Source organism: Argiope bruennichi, chromosome 7, assembly GCF_947563725.1.
Source record: "Argiope bruennichi chromosome 7, qqArgBrue1.1, whole genome shotgun sequence".
NCBI lineage: Eukaryota > Metazoa > Arthropoda > Arachnida > Araneae > Araneidae > Argiope > Argiope bruennichi.
The window spans coordinates 88,025,127-88,046,005 of NC_079157.1; the positions used below are offsets into that span (position 1 = coordinate 88,025,127).

At 32.8% G+C, this 20,879-nt stretch overlaps 2 protein-coding genes across 2 annotated transcripts in view; one reads left to right on the forward strand and one right to left on the reverse strand.

Moving 5' to 3' along the window:
- LOC129976590 (uncharacterized) overlaps positions 1–20,879 on the reverse strand; it is a 466,684-nt gene that overhangs the window by 434,634 nt on the left and 11,171 nt on the right. The gene's annotated exons all lie outside the window — the stretch shown is intronic.
- The window catches only part of LOC129976583 (protein O-mannosyl-transferase Tmtc3-like), a 274,929-nt gene that overhangs the window by 189,373 nt on the left and 64,677 nt on the right, over positions 1–20,879 (forward strand). Inside the window, exon 10 of the mRNA XM_056090223.1 lies at positions 4,420–4,568. Coding sequence (XP_055946198.1) covers positions 4,420–4,568 — 149 coding nt within the window. The remainder of the gene's footprint in view (positions 1–4,419; positions 4,569–20,879) is intronic.

Genomic DNA, 20,879 nt, shown 5'->3' on the forward strand with positions numbered 1-20,879 from the left:
AGTGGCCTGGTGGTAAGGTCTCGGCTCGTGAGCCGTAGGGTTTCAAGTTCGAGACCCGATTCCACCGTAGAACCATCGTGTAAGGGGATCCGTTGCACTTTAAGTCTGTCAGGACCAAACGTCCTCCCGTTGGTGTGGCGTGGCGTGTAGAGGGGGCCGCCAGCCCAGGTGCCGTCCTCGTCATGTGACCGCGGTTCAAAATGACGAGGTCCGTCCCAAAATAGCCTTAGCGTTGCTATGCAAAGGTACGTTAATATAATTAAACTGAAGATTGAATTAACTAAAATTGAAAATTTAATGAACCCCCGCTTTCCCCTCCCTCTCCTCCATAAACGGGAACATATTAGTAAGAAATGCGTATATAATAATAATAAATGTAATGAATGACAATGAATGAAAGCATATCCAATTTACTGTCTTTCGAACGTAATTCTCATTCATGTTAATCCTTTCTAGGGTCGTGGGAAGTATGCTTTCCACCAAATTTATCAATCTTTGTATGAATTTATGTAGGTTGGCATCAGTTCTGACAAATTTTTTTAGAAAGTCAGAAGCTTAGATGCTTCAGTTCTTTATCTCAGATAAAATGATGCGTCTTGATTTGTTACTTCATTATTAATTAACCAAATTAATGAATTAATCAAATTAAATTTATCTAATAAGCTAAATGAATCCCTTTTCTTATTCTAATTTCAAGCCTAAAAATATTTTAACATAATATGACTAGAAAAAAATGGCCCTTTAAAGGGTTAAGGCATCTACCCCAGTGTTGGATTAGTATGAAAATTCCAGTCTTATAGAAAGCTGTGCGGACACTCTCTCATGGCCTGCTTGAAGTCATCGTCAAAATTAAATTTCTGATTGCTGAGAAACTTTTTCATGGGTCCTAATAAAAAAAATAATCTGAGAATGACATACCCAAACTGTATAGTGGGTGCTCTAAACCCTTACATACCAAATCCTTGGCAAGAATGGGAGTCAGAAATGTGATCCTGAACTGCGACTTCAAGCAGAAGACATTGGCTCTATTCGCAGCCGACTGCTTTTTATGAGAAGGATATTTTAAACTGAGCTTTGGTACAAATATCTTAACATAAATCTTAATTGGCAGTTATAGTGAAAAATAATAAATTAATTAAATGTTAGAATAATAACCTTCATAAACCTTCATTTCCATTTCATATTTTTATTCAACGCTTTTTTATTACTGTGTTCTAAATTATGTGTGTTAGTTATTGATAATCTCGCGTAAAAACTTAGATTTTGTGTTTAAAATATACAAAGTGTTACATAAAATTGAAATGAAATTAATTATGGTGTAATACAAAGTATGAACAAAGTCTGGATCATTACGTGTCTAAAATAATAAAACTGAAAGAGAAAAACTGAATAAAAAAATAAAAATGCTAAAAGATTTTTAAAATATATTAAAAAATAACTAACAAGAAAGAGGAATACTTTTCGAGTTTGAAAGTTATTGGAAGTTCGATAGTTATTGATGATGTTAATGATTACATTCAATTCACTAATGCCATGCACTATCAATGTGGCAATGACAAAAAATATAATATCAAGCTTTATATCATCTATTATCCATTATTAAAGAGATGTCCGTTGAAAGTTTGGGTGGATCCTAGCACAGCCCACCTCTTGGCGTCTTTTTGAATTCTCGCCAAACGAGTGGCGATAACGTCGCCAATGTGGCAACCTAGACGGACTTTTTTTATATTTATTTTATTTTTTATTATATTTATTTTATTTTTTATTTATTTATTATTTTATTTTATTATTTTATTTTAATTATTTATTTATTGTTTTATTTTTTATTTTTTATTTTATTTTTTATTATTTATTTATTTTATTTTATTATTATTTATTTATTTTATTTTATTATTATTTATTCTATTTATTTTTTATTATATTTATTATTATTTCTGGCCTTCAAGTATCGTTTTTTAATTGAAAAGTAATAATAATAACAAACATTCAATTAGTAGTCAACTTGGCGAGATTTCAAATAAATCGCCAAGAGATGGGCCCATCTAGGATTTTACCGAAAATTTCTCTGTTAATAGAAATTTTTACAGTTTTAGAAAACAGTGGAAAGTTTATAACACCTATTTTTTTAGCTTTCAGACATGCTTTTGTACTTTTTAATACTTTTTTAATGATTTGATTTCAAGACCTGGAAATACAAACACTATTCCATTTAGAATATAAGATTCTTGAGCCCGGACAATCGCTGGCTTATATTTATAATTAATAAGCATAGATGTAGCTTATCATATTTTTGAAACTATTATCAGGAACCGTAGATTGAGTGAACATTTTCACAAACAGAAACTCAGCACAGAGGATTTATATATTTTCAAACATAACATTAAATTTCTGTAAAAGATTAATTTATTATCAGTATGATAAAAAATTGCAAGGCTCAGATGTAGTTATATTTGATTTTCGAAAATATTAACAGAGCCGAAGACTGAGCAAAAAGTGTGAGCACAGCATACATGGAAAAGAAAAAATCTGGAGGGGGAGGGGTTATATCTTTTTCCAAACATGACATCAAATTTTTGTAATAGATTAACTCATCATCAGTGTGATAAAAAACTGCAAACTGAACATCTGTAGTTACGAATAGGCCTGAAAGAAGTTCTAAATGGACTAATATAGTTGAAGTCATATCTGTTGACTCCTCCAAGCAAACTCGACTATGATTTGCATCCAATAAGGCCGCAAGTCGAACGATTTATCAATATCAATATCATTTCATCGATTCCCGCACTCTTAATGACTTTCCGATACGGCACGGCAGGCGATATCGATAACTAATATCGTTCCGGACGCGATAACAGGAGGGAAGGGATCATAAATTTCTCTACCGGCGAAGATTTTTTGACTGGTCCGGCCAACAGCAACTGGTGCACGTCACGTGATCGATTGGGGCCTACCCTTTCAGAAGTTCCGAGGATAAGTTTCATGTCATCTTAATTATCTGCATCGGCCCCACAATGGGAAGTAATGGTCTTGCTCTCGTTTTCAGTTAGGCAACTTTATTTTGGGGGGAGGGATTAGCTTCATAAATGGCTTCATCATCATTAGGAGTCACCTTTATCTACGCAAAGAATGCGAGTCTGTAAAGTAAACTGACTTTGCACTTAAATGCCCTTAAACGCCAAGAGATAGAAGAGAGATGTGTTTAGGGAAACTTTCGCCATCTGAAAGATTTGTTCCCGTTAGCGATAAGGCTAAGAATTTGTAACTTTTTGGAGACAAAAATGTTTCCTTGTCGTTCGAAACATATCAATATTCAATTTAATGTGTTTCGTGACCATATTTTAATAGTGGGAAAAACTTATGCTGCCTGAAAAATCTTCATGGGATGTATTAATATGGAAATTATAAATACAGGATGGTCCTAAATTATTGAGATATTTCGGGGGGGGGGAGATCAAATTTATATGCATATGCGTTTAAAGTTTTATAAACTAAAACTTTGCACAGAGTTTGATTTAATAGCATTTTCTCGTATATGTAGTATAGAGAAAATATTGTAATTGTCAGAAAATTCAAACCCATAATTTGACAAATATCCACGTTTTAGGCTCCCAGAGTTCAAAACACGCATTTACGTCCAACGAAAGTAATTTTTTAAAATCTGTTGTTGCTTTCAGCTCTTTTAAGCCGAGTTTAAGCGTCTTTTGTTTCAGTAGCGCCATCTAGGGCCAAGAGTACGTCTTAGCTACTCATGCGTCGCAGCCCTTTTTGCGGGGTGAACTTCATTCATTCACAGATTGTAAATTAAGCCTGGATCAGAGAACTGTCTCACTCTGATCCAGTACTCCCAGTGGTATTGTCTCGGAGGACTCGGAGACAGATTTATGCGTGCACCAGCCACTTTGTACATGGAGGATCTTACGTTTTGTTTAGTTTTTTTTTGTTTTAGTTTTGTTATTTTTTAAGCAACATTAGGGCTACTTTAGGACGGACCTAGTAATTTTGAACCGCGTTCCGATAACGAGGAAGTCACCTGTTTACAAATAAATGAAATATATTAAAAACTAAAAGTGGAAATTCAAAAGTTTTAAAGTTTCCTTTAATAACTGTACTTAAAAGTTGAAATACATTTTTTTTATCAAGGTCATGCAGTTTAATAAAAGGCAAAAGGCGTTTAAAGTAACAATATAATTATGTTATGTCATAATAAATAAATATCATAAGGGAAAAAAATCTTAAAAATTCATTAAACATTTCAAATATATCATGAATTGAAATTTCTGTTTACTCAAAATAGGACTATCAGTGGCCTAAGCTTTTGCCTTCATTTTATGTAGTTCCGTTTTTGTTTCCATTATTTTCTGCTATGAAGTACTGATAATAGCAAAATGTCCATTTACATATTTATTGTGTTCTTTTCAGAGCCTCTCCTTGGCGGTGGTTCCCTTCCTGCCCGCGTCCAATCTCTTCTTTCCTGTCGGTTTCGTGATCGCAGAGAGGATCCTCTACATCCCCAGCATGGGGATCTGTATGCTGGTGACACAGGGATGCACCATGCTGTACGAGAGAAGGTAAGTACTTCATGAAATAAGTACACTTATCACGTACATTTCAAAATCCTACCCTTTAAATATACCAAGATGGAGATTCGAAAATACTTTTATAGTAGATATATAATGAAAAGGAACTAAAAGTTCTTTCTCGCGTACTAGTCATGTAAAGAAAAAATATTGTACAATTTTTTTTAATATTGCTTTCCTGCACAGTTAGATTCATAGCACGGTATAAATGTTTACAGATAGCTTTGGCAGATGTTGAATGGATGCCAGACGAATAACCACTGCTTTCAGCGACAAATTTGGCGATTATTTAATTAACTATTGATGAATTTGGCGACTTTGGCATCAATAAGCTAAGTTTCCTAAAATTATTTGAATTTTTTACGAAATCTCCATTATAACTATAGTTTCTGCATTTTTTCGTGTATGTGAGCCAAAGTGCACGTTGATACAGGAAAACATTTTTTCACTGGTATGGTTTTAAAATTTGAAAACTAGAATGACAGCTCATGTATCCTCGTCATCTGACTTCTATTGATGAGAAGCTCATTACAAAATAGACTTTATGTTGTTTCCAAATGGAACGCTAATACATCTAACTAAATTGAACCAAAACAATAAAGTATTTTTTGCCTTTATATTTGTATGTAGCTGCGTAAATTTGAAACACATAGACCGAACCATTAAATGTGTTGCATCAGCATTTAGTATTGACTAAATAAATCAAAAACTACATCTATATTAACAAAATGGTAAAACTCCAGATTCTTATCCGTAATGTTGACTTGGAGCTATAACATTCCCCGTTTCCCAGTACTGATAAAACATTTACAGCCAGCTGTGTCGTCGCTGTTACTTACTAAATTCCTCGAGATAACCAGATGGTGGATCTTTTCACCTGGGTGGTCTCGCATCCGTTCATTAGCGACTACAGTGAAAGTCCACATGTGAAATTCCTCGTCCAGGAGGTATTGATAGTACCTTCAAAGAGAAAGGGGTCTCCAAACATATGGATGCTAAATGTTTCTCATTGTGAAAGGACCTTCCCACCACCCACTGGCGCCTCTGAGGGAGCATATTGCTGATCCCCGATTGGCCAGAAGAGAGCTCAAATGACCAATGTAAATTAAGAAGCGGAGATTGTCGCCAAATAAAGTGCGGAGATTTTTATAGGAGGAGAGAAGAGACGAATTGCAGACAGACTGTTGGACTACACCCACGAGTTCAGAGTCCGAGAACCAGCTGAGTTTCAAGAAAACCCTTCGACTGTTGTATCTCCTACTACAGTTGTAAATAACTATTTATTTAACCAAGATTAGAACAAGTTGTTCTTTTGTATATATAGGGCTGTAAAATAAAGAATTGTCTGGAAATTCTGCTTCGTATTTGATCAGTCTAGATCAAGACGTTACAGAGCTAACGCAATTGGATTGTGTTACAAAATAACATTCACAGTTGTACGAAAAGAATTTTAATGAAACTAAACTACAGAAACAGTTCGAATCCTTTTCCTTAAATTATCGTTTTTTTTCCTTCCTAGAAATAATTGAGTTGAGTTGTTTAAATCAAATCACATACGTGACAAAATACGATATATAGAAAAGTTTGCCACTTGAGAATTGTCTTATCAACACTAGACTCCATGTCTCTAAATCTGAAAATGCTACCGTTTCGAAAACCAAATCTACGAAAATTACATGTGTATATAGGCCTGGTGCTATTGTGGCATAGAAATTTGAAGAGTGGACTACTAGCTCATGTGCCCTCATCGACCATGCTTCACAATGATGAATTTATTTCCAAAATACCTTTATGTTATTTCTAAATGAGATGTTTAGGTAACTAAACAATCCTTTTAAAGCAAATACCGTAACATTGCCTTATTTATATGTATACGAAGCAGTATAAATAGAAAATATAAAGATGGCTAAAACTAAAAATGCAAATTAATGCTTTCAAACTGAAACCCATCGTCTTTTCCTCCCAGATTCCATGCAAATTACTTCAATCCCAACTATTGACTGCATTCCGTCTAGAACAGGAAGTCACTGTTTATGCGCTTGAGATCTAATTAATTTCTTTCTGGAGACATCTTTCAGACATCTGTTAATAATTCCAGACTTTCGAAAAGCCCGAAAGGGTTTCAGATCGTTGAAAGGACGGCTTCGTTTAATCTTATTGGACTTTAAGGCTTCTGCCATTTAAGTGCTCGTTTGGGGAGGAATAGTTTTGATCACAGTTTATCCCCTTCATCGCTTTTAAAGTGTGGAGTCAAACTGGTGTATGTCCGTCGGAAACTGAACCCCAACAAACATTTGCAGTGAAATAGTGCTTTTAACCGCGGAGAAATACTTTAATTTTTATGAATCGTCACTTTAACAAGTAATTCTGCTTATCTCCATTCTCTGGATTTTTCATGAGGTAAACTAGTTGGATTATTCTGACGAAAGCTTTCTTGCATATTCTCTAAGAAAAGTGTTATTCCAGAAAATTTCTTGCTTGACATTGGCGTTCAATAGTCCAGAAATATTAATTTTTGGCGCGAATTTAATATTTTTATTGAATCTATTGTGCGATCCTTATTAACTTTTTTGGCGATTAATCTCTGGCATGATGTTAATAGTACCTGAAAATCAAATTTGGTTTTTAGACATGTTTTCTCCCAACCGATTGAAACAAAAATTTTATACAGAACTGAACTTGTAGTCACAGAATCATATACAAATTCGATATATTTAAGTCATTGCGGTTTTTTTTTTTTGCTTGTTTGTTTTTTTCTTTTTCGTTTATTTGCTAACCCCCGAGGGGGCGCCTCGAAATGAGGATGAGATGCTTCCTTCATGGTGGTTAGATCTCACCACCCTGGAGGGTACATTAATAGGTGGAGGATCTGATCGATGACGGGACGTACTTCCTTCGGGGAGGGTTGTACCGTGACCGGTGACGGTCCTTAGGACTCAACCACAGTTCCCGCCAATGTTGCTTTTGCGGCGGTCCGGTCATTCAGTTTTATGGTTTAAATCCGTGTGCCTTCGTGGCGGATCGGAGAGTTAGATGGTTGACTTCCCGTTTACTTGCTTCTGAAAGAACAGAATGATAAATGGCGGACCTTCTTGTTAGATATAGCTAAAAATCTGATTGCTGTCTACCTTATAGATATTAAATATGTGCATCGGATTTTTTTCCGTCTCTCTCTCGTCGCTTTGTTAGTTTCGAGCTAACATATATTCGGAAACCAGACAGACGGATGTCCTCTTAATGGTTTTTACTTGCAATTTGATAGAAATCCAAAATTTTGGTATGAAGATCATATACCAAATTTCATCCATCTATCTCAGAGCCTTTTTGAGTTATCTTTGACATAAACAGACAGATATATGAGAAAGTAAAAAGTCATGGATGAGGATTTTTTTTTCTCACTTTTCGCATGAAAATGATTCTTTGCATCTTTTTGAGGCGAAAGTATCTATTATATTCGCTATTGGTTGCGAAAAATTAAAATTTTATATTCCTCCTCTTCTCGAATTTAAAAAATAAATAAATAAACACCTGAGATAGATGATATTACTTTGTTAAACGACGAAATAGGTTTATCGATAAGAAGACTGCCACCGGGGGAAACCTCAGAATTGAGTTTGAGAAGCTTCCGGTTTAATGATTGGTTTTCGCCATCCTGGTGGGTACAAAAAGAGATGGGGGTCAGCTACCTACAATCGAAGACGGACGTTCTACCTTCGGGAAGGGTTGCACCGTGGCTGGTGATGGCTTGTAGGATTCAATCATAGTTCCACCAATGTTGCTGTCGTGGCGGTCCGGTCAATTAGATTTATCCGTTTACCTTCGAACGGATCAGAGTTTCCGATTATGATTTACCGATAAGAAATTTAAATCTTTAATGAATTATTTATTGATGCTTTGTGTCTTCTGTGTATTTGGTATTAGTGAGCCTTTTCCCCTAACAGTCAAGTTAGTTCCTTAGGAAAATTAATTAAAGGAGCTGCAAGCAGATCAGTTAAAAATATATTATTTGCCTATTTGTCGCATAAATAAAAATGTAAATTTTTAATATTGTAAAAAAAATTATTCATAAATTAATAATAAATTTATAATTCTATTTTAATTCCGAACAAGCATAGATACTCTCTTTTTCTCAAAACCACTTGTGTTTTATATGTTTTGCTTTTAATTCCTTTACGCATTTTTTTTTTCATTTTTTAAAATAATTTTTTCGTTGTATCTGCTAAATTTATATGAAATATTGTTTCCAAAACTGAAATTTTGACTTTCAATTTTTAGTGAAATTTCGTTTGTCTCCTTTATTTTCTAGTTGATTTCTGATAGATATTTTTATTTCTAAAAGCCACTTTTTTTGTTTCGCTTTGCATTATCTTTTAATTTCTCTTCAAAAAGTGATATGTTAAAGATTCGAACTTATTTTGCTTTTTCTGTATGTCATTTGTTGAAGCATAGATGCTCGATTATTATGAAAAGGCCGCGGTGGCCTGGTGGTAAGGTCTCGGCTTGTGAGCCGTAGGGTTTCAGGTTCGAGATCCGATTCCACCGAAGAACCGTCGTGTAAGGGGGTCTGTTGCACGTTAAATCCGTCATGCCAAACGTTCTCCCACTGGTTTGGTGTGGTTTGGAGGGAGGGGGTGCCAGCTCAGGTGTTGTCCTCATCATCTGACCGCGGTTCAAAATGAGGTCCTTCGCAAAATATCCTTAGTGTTGCTTTACAACGGGACGTTAATATAACTAAACTAAAGCTGGATTATTATGAGCCATAGCAAATTCATAAGTAAATAAAAACATATATTTTCAGAAATCAATACAACAAAAAATAACTCAAAATAAATATGTAACTTGTGGATTAAGTTGAAATGCTGCAATGTAAAACTAATTTGACCTGCTTGCAAAAAAAGAATCATAATGTGCACTTCCTTGATGAGATGCATTTTTACTTTCTTGCGTACAAAGTATAGAAAAAGCATTTTAATAGTCAAAAAAGTTTTAAACATTCCACCCTGAGTTCGAAAAATACATTTTTGGCATTATGAATGTCTTCTATCTATCTGCTCGTGACAAAGATAACTCAAAAAAGCTTTGGGATAAGAGTATAAAATAAGTTTTGGATGTAGTTTTACTTTAAAAATTGTAAGTTTTTGTCACATTTTTCACAAAGAAAATCCATTTTGAAGAAGTATAATATAAGTTAACACGATGTCTAACACGAGTTAACACGATGTCTAACACGAGTTAACACGATGTCTAACACGAGTTAACACGATGTCTAACACGAGTTAACACGATGTCTAACACGAGTTAACACGAAGTATAATATAAGTTAACACGATGTCTAACACGAGTTAACACGAAGTATAATATAAGTTAACACGATGTCTAACACGAGTTAACACGATGTCTAACACGAGTTAACACGAAGTATAATATAAGTTAACACGATGTCTAACACGAGGTAACACGATGTCTAACACGAGGTAACACGATGTCTAACACGAGTTAACACGAAGTATAATATAAGTTAACACGATGTCTAACACGAGGTAACACGATGTCTAACACGAGGTAACACGATGTCTAACACGAGGTAACACGATGTCTAACACGAGGTAACACGATGTCTAACACGAGTTAACACGAAGTCTAATATAAGTTAACACTATAACTATAAAACGATGCAAACTAGATAAATAAAATTTAGCACACAAATTTAAGATTTAATGTGTAAATATTTTTTGAAATCATATCCGTCAAGTGGTTGACTCTCTATCGGTCTGTTCTTTCACAACCAGGTAAATGTGATAGCTCAAAAACTCAAATCTAGCACATTTGAATGTCATTTTGTTAACAATACTTGTAATTCTGTATCAAATTTTGGTTTCATCTCGGTTGAAAAAATCTCGATTAAAACACTTCGATTTTTCGAATACTGTTAACAGCATGTTAATAATTAATTGCTGGGCTAATAGTATTAACTATTCCCATCATTGTATATAGAAATATTTGAAAACATAGTTTATATCTTTAAATAAACTTGTATAAGGAATGAGAGATCAGAAATGAATATGAATAGTTAATTTGCCATTTTTAATTGGGAAACATGGTAACTAATCATATATATATAGATAGCATTATTTTATGTGAAGCAGAATGCAGTTTGAAGACAGTGAAGGAACTTTTTGTCTTTTTAAATTCTTTTTAATCCACCGGGAAAGCATAATTATTTACAAGAAGGCGCGGGCATCGCACGTCTGCCACAAAGCGTTGCAAAAGCAGAAGTAGGGAAGAAGGGCGAAATGAATTATCCCTCGCCTTGCTAATAGATTGATAAGATTCTGATAAGGATTTCTGACGCATGTTAATCACATGTAAGGGAAACACAGGGATCTTTTAAGAAAGAAAGTGCTTACTGGACATTTTTTACCCCTTCACGCCGAGCGTGAGAATGTATCGGCGTTTAGTCAATTCAGCAATTTTTTAAAGCTTCTGTTGAATTAATTAAGTAGAGAAAGTGGAATTGCATCACGAAATAAGAGAAAGAACTTACTATGGGTTAAATTAAGATAAAATCTTGGAAATTAATTAAATTGAAATTATAGTTTAAAAATCATTATATATATATATATATATATATATATATATATATATATATATATATATATATATATATTATTCTACACAAAGCAATGAAAATCATCCTTCGAAAATACAAAAAAAACAGTACTCACAGTAAATAACGGCGCTTAATCAGCAAATCAGTAAAAATTTACATTATCAGTTAGAGCTCCAAGAGAGAAAGAGAATTCGTTATTACTCATGCCTCAAGACTTGTCTGCTATTCTTCACTGATTCAGTACTGACTCAGACTAAATTTTATCTTTTGAATTTATATATTCATGATAATTCACGGAAACTTTTAAAACAAACGACATAACTTTTGTTCTAACAACTCTATCACCAAGATTCTTGTAGTTTCTAGAATCTATTATTTTGCCGCTAAGATCGAAATCGTTGACTCAGCATTTATTATAGCTATCTATAAAACGGTCTTCTGTAGCAGGAAACTTAAGGCACTCAAGAACAATTTTACATATCAATAACAATATATTTAAAAAATGCATAACTAATTCTTAAACAGAATCTTCAAAAGTTCGCCCTTTCTTAATTTGGAGGAATATTATAACCAAAATTGGATAGAGCGAGTATAATGTAATGTGAGAGAAGAGAAAAACAGCATATATTTCAAAATGTTCTTTATAAATTCTATATTTCTTACATTTTCAACGCAACAAATCGAGCAATTCAGGCAAACAAAACAGGCGGAGAATCATCTATTGCACAAAATGAGAAAAACAACAAAGTTAACGAAATTCTTTACTTCCATATTTTATCTGCCTCGCAGTTGAAATGAAATATTACTAGAATAAATATCTAACCACGTCCATTTTGGCCTCACTTCATCAAAATTCCCGCATTGGCCAAAGTGTTAAAAATGCAGCATATAAACTCGGCGAGCATCGATCTATTCCATGCTGCAAGGAGGTCGTCGACAGGTGTGACAGAGTCTGCGAGATCCGTTAGTTATTGAGTACACTGTCAGGAACGTCCAATGTCCGGACATCCCCCGACGCCAGAGTCCTGCCGGATAATTATTGGATGGACAGGACGAATATCGGGGACGTGATTAGTTGTACTCTTTGGACCGAACCAAATGTCAGAGTGGAATATATGGAATAGTAATGAGGCAGAATGTTTTTCTTTGGAAGTCTGGAAGCAAATATATTTCCAATAACTGACATTTGTTTTATTTTAACAAGGTACCATAAATACAAAGAATTCTCCTTATATGGTTTTTGTATATAAACTGGGGTCGAAATGAAATATACGTGAAAAAACTAGACATGTTTATAACAATAGGGAAAATAAATTCTCTTTATTATATTGTCCAAGGGATTATTCCAAATTGAAATAAATATCATCGAATCTTAATTTAAAATAACTTAATGTTTAGAGTAGTAATATATCGGGTGATTATAATAAAAGTTTCACTTTGAAATGGTTATAAAAGGAAAACAGCTGGACCAAATCTTATTAAACTTGATAGTAATTTAAAGGAGGTCGTGGAAATTTCTTCCCCCCCTCCCAAAAAAAAATAAGTTCAAAAACTCACCACCAGGGGGGGAATGGCGCTGTATACGATATTGTTCAGAAAAATAGGATATGAAGACATCGGTTTAAAACGTGTTACAAAGCATGTTCAATGTGGCGTCCACCATTTTCTGAAAGCAAGCTAAATCGCATTACTGCATTCTCAACAGTAGCTCTTAGCCTATCAGGAGGAATGTTACGCAGATGTTGGTGTATCACTAGTTTCAGTTCCGCCAAATTGTTCTGTATCATCATAAACAATGCTTTTGAGATAATAGACATTACAACTACCCTGTACTTTTAAGATTATGCTATTTTTTTAAATTTTATAATTAATTGAGTATAATATAATTTGATATACTCGTTGTTTTTCAGGGTAAGATTAATATGTTGTCTAATAACCTTAAAAAATTTTCCTATATAAAATATTATAATATTTAAAATCCTCTTATTTTCTGATAACATTAACATCAATTAGCTTACATCACCGAAATTGTTCTTCATAAACTGTTAATAATTTTTAAACAGTTGAATTTAATTAAATATCACGAGTGGCAATAAGGAACTAAGTACTTCAAATAGCTTAAACAAAAAATCAATGAAGAATTAATTTTTTTAATATATGCAGGCTAATTTCATTTATATAGTCGCCTTCGGCGATCAGCTGTTTGTCCACCATATTAAAAGCAGTGATTAAGTCATATCTACCAAATTTGGTGGACTACATCTTATCTTAACAAATTTGAAGATTTTTTTCAATTTATATTTACAAAATAAACTTAGAGCGATCTGATTATTTATTATTCACTCAAAATAGCGAATAAATTTGCCTAAATAAGCTCCATTTTTGAAGATGTGAGTTATATTATAAGTTTTATATGAACTCAATTCTAAAAGGACGTTTTTTCTTTGGCGATATATTCAAAATATTGAGGGACGAGAGGTTGGAAAAAATAGATTATTAAAGTCAAGATGGATTATTAAATAGTAAAATTGGGCAATTGCCAAAAACCAGAGTCTTAAAAATTCTCTGAGGGTTGTTTTGTTTTTAGATATTTTGCAAGTTATTTAATTTTGCGCTTTCATTTGATTGTAACGGCATGAAGCTGAGCTTAACTAAATTAAAATCAAGGATTGTCGAGGTTAATTTCGAATATTATTCTAATAAAACATTATTCTAATTGATTACGTTTTCAATTTTTATGTTATTTTATTTTAAATTCTAAAGCATTACAGAAAAAATATGAAGCTTTATAATTTTAAATATGTCATATCCTATTATTCATATTATTTAGATTATGATGAAAAAATTAAATATGTCATATAATTTTTTTTGCTACTTCTGTTAAAATTAAATTTAAATTTCAGTTCTGTGAATTTTATACGCGATATTCTGAAATCAACCTTTCAAAAAGCGATATGCAGTTAAGGGTTTTGATATTTCAGTTCGCTAAATTTTGCTTCTTAGAAAGGGGGAATTAAAACCAATAAAAATATTTCATTTTGAAAGTTTAGAATTTGGAGGGTGGAAAGAGGACCAGAAATTTGCGTTGCATAAGCACAGTTTGTAGTCACTGTCCGGCCCTAGTCTCAGCAATCACTCAACAAAATTGTCGATTTGATTTCCTGAAATCTATACTTATAATAAAGCTCAATGTGTGTGTGTGTGTGTGTGTGTGTGTGTTGGCGCTCTACAGGCCAGACCGTTTGACATACAGCTACCAAATTTGGTACATGTATACCTTGGAGGTTGGGAATGTGCACCTGGGGTTTCTTTTTTCGAATTTTTAATTAGAATTTTAATTATTAATTAAAAACTAACTTTCCCGCCAAAAAAATCTTCCATTTTCCCCACCGCCAACTTTTCCGCCAAAAAAATTTTCATTATCCCCAGCGCCAAACGAGAAAGGCTTCAGTTTTTTTTTCTCCCAACAGTAATGAGGCTAGGGTTAAAATTTTTCGGCGGATTATTTCAATCGGTTCTGTTTATTTTCTTAATGTTTGATGCTTTTAAAATTAAACATTGTTAATGAATCAATCTTTCAGATTCATTCTGAAGTACTTTTGAATTAAAATAAAACAGAATAAAGGAAATTAAAAATTTCTAATCCGCATAGCGTTACCCCAACTGGCGTAGAAAAAATCACGTATTTGCGTTACGTAACCGGCGAAGAAAATTCACGCATGCGCATTCTGTTCTGATTGTTGCCATGACAACGTTATCAATGGATGATTTAAATTATTTTTGGGTTAGTTGCATGCTTTTGTAAGTAAATTGTATTTATGTTAGTTATATATTTTTTGTATATGCTTATAGTTTTAAGTACATCGTTTTTTAAGTAGTTTTTTTAAAACCTGTTTTCAACCGTTTATTTTAAACGATTCGTTTTATTTTCTTAGTGTTTGATGCATTTAAATTTAAGCATTGTTAATGAATCGATCTGCTCATAATGAATCTAAGAAAATTTTGTTGACCAACTCTTGAGATATTACATAAATTAAAAAAGATATTCTTTAGTGCCCATAAAGTTTAAACGCTGAGTGACTCTATTTTTAGTAATCAGATTATAAAAAAATGCTTTGTTTCAGTAAAAAATATTATTATATTAATTGAAGATAAATTCTTTCCACTTTAATTTAAAGCATAAATTCTACGGGTGCTAACAGAAAATGAGAGAGATACATATTAAGTTATGACTGAAGGCCTTTATAATATTATGAATGAATTATATGATAATCAAAATTTGAAGTTTTAAAATATTTTGATGATTTGATTTGATTTTCTTGATTTTATTGGCACAAGAGCCATAATGTTGGCCATGCTGCGCCAAACAATATTTTGATGAAGAAGCTATTAAAGTAGAAATTGCATAAAATATTTAATTATTAAAATTTTAACGAACATTAAGATTGGCGAACCGGCTGGTCGCCAAAGGCGGCTAGTCATAAATATAGTATTTCTTCCTTTATCGACATTGTTTTGTTAAAAATGGTTCAATGGTTATTTCGCTTTAATGTTTTATATTCAAGATAAAATTATATGCCCACAATGTATAATAAAAATGCCAACTTTTAAATAACTAAACAAAGGATTATGACCTCTGTAACTTATTTATTGTAATATAATAATGGCGACTTAACTGTGTTCATTTTTTCCCTTTCTTTTATAATTTTCTACAGAATAGTGTATTTTGAGATACATTTCCTATTATCAGACTCAGTGTGATATTTTAAATCAGTTTATTATGATATATAGAAATAAAGAAATATATTAAACGAAATATCTTCATTATAATAGTCTTTGCTTCTTTCTTTCCGTTAATAAATGTTTGAAAGGAAATCTAAAAAAAAAAAATCCTGAAAAAAACATTCTTCCAGTTTTGATTATTCCAATTAAATCAAAGTGAAAAATATTTATATCCTAAAATTAACTATTACTATCGATATAACTAAATTATCATAACTATAACTAAATATAGCTATTACTATTACTATCGATAACATATTAACTATTATAGTTAATATGCTATCGATGCGTTTATAAATCCACAGATTTCTTCTGACTTTGAAATAAATATGATTGAAATGGTACCAAGGCGAAACGACGTAACAACAAAAAGTTATGTTAACGAGCGACGCGCTAAAGAAATGTAACTGTAGTAATAAAACTAGAAAAAATTATACCTGAGCTCTAAAGCATGTTTTGTATTCATGAATGCTGCTACAAATCTGTAATGTAGTTTTCCAGCGGGATTAGTTTAATCACTGGAAAGACCGTTTTACGATCAGCTCTGTTGGATGCTCATTTGATGCCGAATCAGTGATCTCAGAACTTGGCGACCATTCGGTGAATTGACGACGAATTTAGTGACTTTGGCGACAAAATAGATAATACTGGTATCTTCCAGTAGGAACCGAAATATGCTTGATTGTTCCAGAACCTTCTGTGCCCTGCTCCGGAAACTATAAAAGGCCAGCAGTCTAAGCTAAAGACAGTCGTGTATAGAGTCGTCGAAAGGTTTAGAGTCGCATATCGAAATAGTTGGATTTGTCCAGCGAAGCGTAGGTGTTGAGTGGAGCTCAAGCGATTGCTGAATTGAACTGCTTGCCGAGTCCTAGAATTTATTGTAGAAGCAGCATCGAGTCGTGTGAGGAGTAGCCAGTCGTGTAGTAATGAGTCCGCAGTTGGATACAGCTAAGCGAGGTGACAGTGGAGAATTACAGGTTTTTGGAGAAGATCGTAGAGAGCTGTTCTGGCAGTTTTGTGTGGTGTGATTGTTATTGCTACCGATTACTACTAGTGGACTACTGTTTGCTGAAGTGTGTGGTTTGTGTACGTCTCGGCTGTGCATTTGTTGTCTGCATATTCTTGTCTTTGTCGTCGTTTGTTACTGAGGCCTGTTGATTGTGATCCCTCATCGACTAACAAATAGAAAGAACACCGAATTCATAACAATACATTATTAGTTATATATTGACTCATGGAGAAACTCCAATGCAATCAGTTTTCTATCATCACATCTTAATATGTATTTATATTCCTTACTTAGTAACTTTTATTGAGTTGGAATAGGCAGTGTGTTAGAACTTACTGGAATATTTTGTTTTCGCATAAGCAATTGTAAATACATCTAAATGTAAATGGATTCATTGATGCAATCAGACTTTATCTTCTTTCTTCTCTTAGTATGCATATATAATTCTATGCTAATGGAAAATTTTATTTAAGAAAAGCAGTGAAGTAAACAGGCCTTATATTTAATTTCCGCAAATGCATAAGCGGCTAGATACATTGAATATAATTCATTAATTGATGCTCCCAATTTTCTATCTTCATTTTTCATTTTACATGCATTTATAACCGCTTTCTTTAGATAACTTTTTAATTGGGATCGCAAGTATTAGATACAACCACATATTCTGTCTCCAAGGATGCTTGAAAACACTTACTAATGAATGGATTTAATATCGAAAAACGATAATGCAATGTTTTTAGCATAATTCTCTTGCATTCGTGCGTTTATATTTCCAAGCGTAGGAAAATTTAATTTAGGTATAGGAAACTAAGACAAGCAATGTTTAAACACACCCGCATATTTCGTTTCGCAAATGCGTAAGGAAATGTAAATACATTTAAATGTGAATGGATTCACTGATACAATCAGTTATTATCTTCATTTCCTCTCTGGCATGCATTTATAATTCTTCTTAAAGATGAATTTATGGGATAGATAGTGTTTTGTGTGTTAGAAGCTCCCACATATTTTGCTATCAAGTTGCTTAAACAATTGAAGACACCTTTACCAATGTATTATATTCACTGATACAATCAAATTTCCGTCTGTGTTTTCCTTATATGTATTTCTATTTCCTTACTTCGGAGAATTTTATTTTTTTATCTTTTTGTACTACATTCAGTGCAATTAAAAATACTGTATGTATAATGTATGCAATGACAATGATCTGTATTCATTTAATGTTTATGCTATTTAAGTAATAAAATAATAATTGATTTAGCTATCATGTTCCGCGATACAATATTATTTCATGTAATGGAATACTTCAAAATCTTTTATGCCTTTTCTTAAATAGTAATTGGAAAATATCTAGCCCCACTAATTTTATAATGACCAAGTCCTAAGGGGACGTATACACGATTAGACTAGAAAAAATAAATAACGAGTGCATGTTATCTAAGCGTTCGCATTTTTTGGTTTAAATATTTATTTGCCGAAGCATTTTCCATTGAATATTTTTACAATCAATCACACTTATTATGGCATGAATCAATTCACACATATTATGGCATGAATTCTGTAATATGACAGTTTGAAAATATAATCCATACTTTTTCTTTTTAGCTGGTAGAAGAAGAAGTATCAATTATACATTGCAAATTGGATATAGATGTGCAATTTTAGTGTCGTGAATGCCTATTGTTAAGAATTTGTGATAATGCTCCCTTGAGTATAAGTTTCCTGGTAAAGGAGATAATTTTATAGATATGGTGCTAAATGAGTGTTGAATCAAAAATCTCCAATCTTTGCAAGAAACTTAACGACCATTTGGCGGGGGGGAAAATGAAGATTTCATAATATTTAAGGATCTTAGTAATATTTCCATTACAACTCTAGTTCCGATGGTTATTCTAGAGCAGTAGATGTCCGCCCATAGGATTTATAAAAGGCCGAGCGACAGAGGTGAAGACTGTGAATCAATAGTTGCAGTTGAATAAAGAAGGAGTTGCCTTGAGATCAAACAAGTAGTTGAGCGAAATCTTTCTTTGGAGAGTCGGTCTCCCATGATTTCCTGAAGTTATTGTACTGTTGCGATGGTTTAATAGCGATTATCTTCTAATGTACTGATGTTTGTAGTAAGTGCTATACTTGCATATGCTTCGGCTGTATTTTGTTACTGTATATTGGTATTTTCATGCAGAAATAAAGGGTTGTTATTACTAAATGAGCCTTTTGGTTTTTCACATTACAATTCGAAGACGAATTTTGGATTTCTCCATAGCAGTATAAAATCTCATGGTCTATTTTTCCCTTACTTTTGAATAACCACCTTTGCGTACTTCATAGACGGACAGACAATCTGTGCATAGATTTGGTCCGTAAAATTTGAAGGGTGATCCGTATTTGATCTTGTATCTAAAATTCTAATGATACAACCCCATGCTGAATTTTACCAACGAGTTTTTTGTGTTCTCGAATTATCATATGTATGTGAATCTGGACGGGCAGATCAGGAAATTATTGGTAGATGGTTTAAAATCTGATTTAGAATTATTTTTGATCAGGTTTTCGTTTCAAGGTCGTATATCAAAATTTAATTCATCTGTTTCATTCTTTCTTTAGTTAAGCGTTCAAGCACAAACAGACATAATTCGAAAATCGTTTTTTTTTTTAATTCTTCGTACTGGTGGAAAGCGCGTAAAATCATTAAAATTTCGAGATTCAATTTTTTACATTGTTTTTCCATTGATTGTTTCATACTCAAGAAAATTTACCCACATCCTGCAGATGCAAAATTTGTCTTCATAAAATATCCTTTCGGATCCGAATTTTTATGGATGTCCTTGTGTTTTTCCAATTCCGCGACATGATCTCAAGTAAACAAACTGATTCGAACCCGACCTTTTTGCAAGTTTCGTGATTTGTGGTTGGCAGCAACTGCAATGTAAATTTGGCTACTATTTAAACTCGTCTCGTGTAAGTGTTTTTTAGATGGAATATGAGAAGTGGTTTAAGCTCTTCGGTCGAGGCGGAAGAGAAGTTGGCTGTGTGCAACTGATTTGTTGCTTCACCATTTTCAGATAGTTTCTTTCAGTTCGTTTAAATATTAGACAGAAAGGATGAATGGTTCGAATCTGTTGACCAATGTCTGGTAATGTTAATTTGAACGTAATATTTTAATTATTCCAGTAATGAACACATATACTTTATACTTTATAATCAATAAAAGTTATTTTAAGGAAACTGTTTTCAACTTTATGCCATCTCGACATAAAATTTCACTCTCAACTATACAAAAATTTGGGTTAGTTTACTCGGAGGAATAACAATTCATCATCTATATTCTTCGCAAATTGCACACTTATCAAATTAGAACATTGAATTTCTGGACAGTAATCAAAACTAAGTAGTCTATCTTGTATATATTGCATTGTACTAAATACTAACTAAACTTGATTCAAGTTTGCTAAGCTTTTAAAATTTTCCTATATTATATTTCAGCGCTTCATTTTTTTCATGGTGTTATCCATACGGGTTACTAATAAAATTTAAGAAAAACATGGATTTTTATGCTTTATATTTAGGGATGATTTCAGTTCAGTTCAAAATATCTCAACATCTAGTTTTTCTTTCTTTCAAACTATGCGATTTATTTCAATATTTTAAAATAATAGGAGGAAGGGAAAACTGCCCTAACATTTTTTAGAAATGACTATTTAGCAGACTTTTAAACCCCATGTGCGAATGAATGAACTTTTCATCAAAAAGATTTTCAGTTTCGATAATGAAGCCAATTAATTAAATAATAAAGTTATTTTTGTTCATAAAATTAAATCTCCCAACGATTTATCGATAGGAAAAATCAAATCTGTACTTTCTTCATAAATTAATTCTGTCCATAAATTTTAGAAGTGTATCT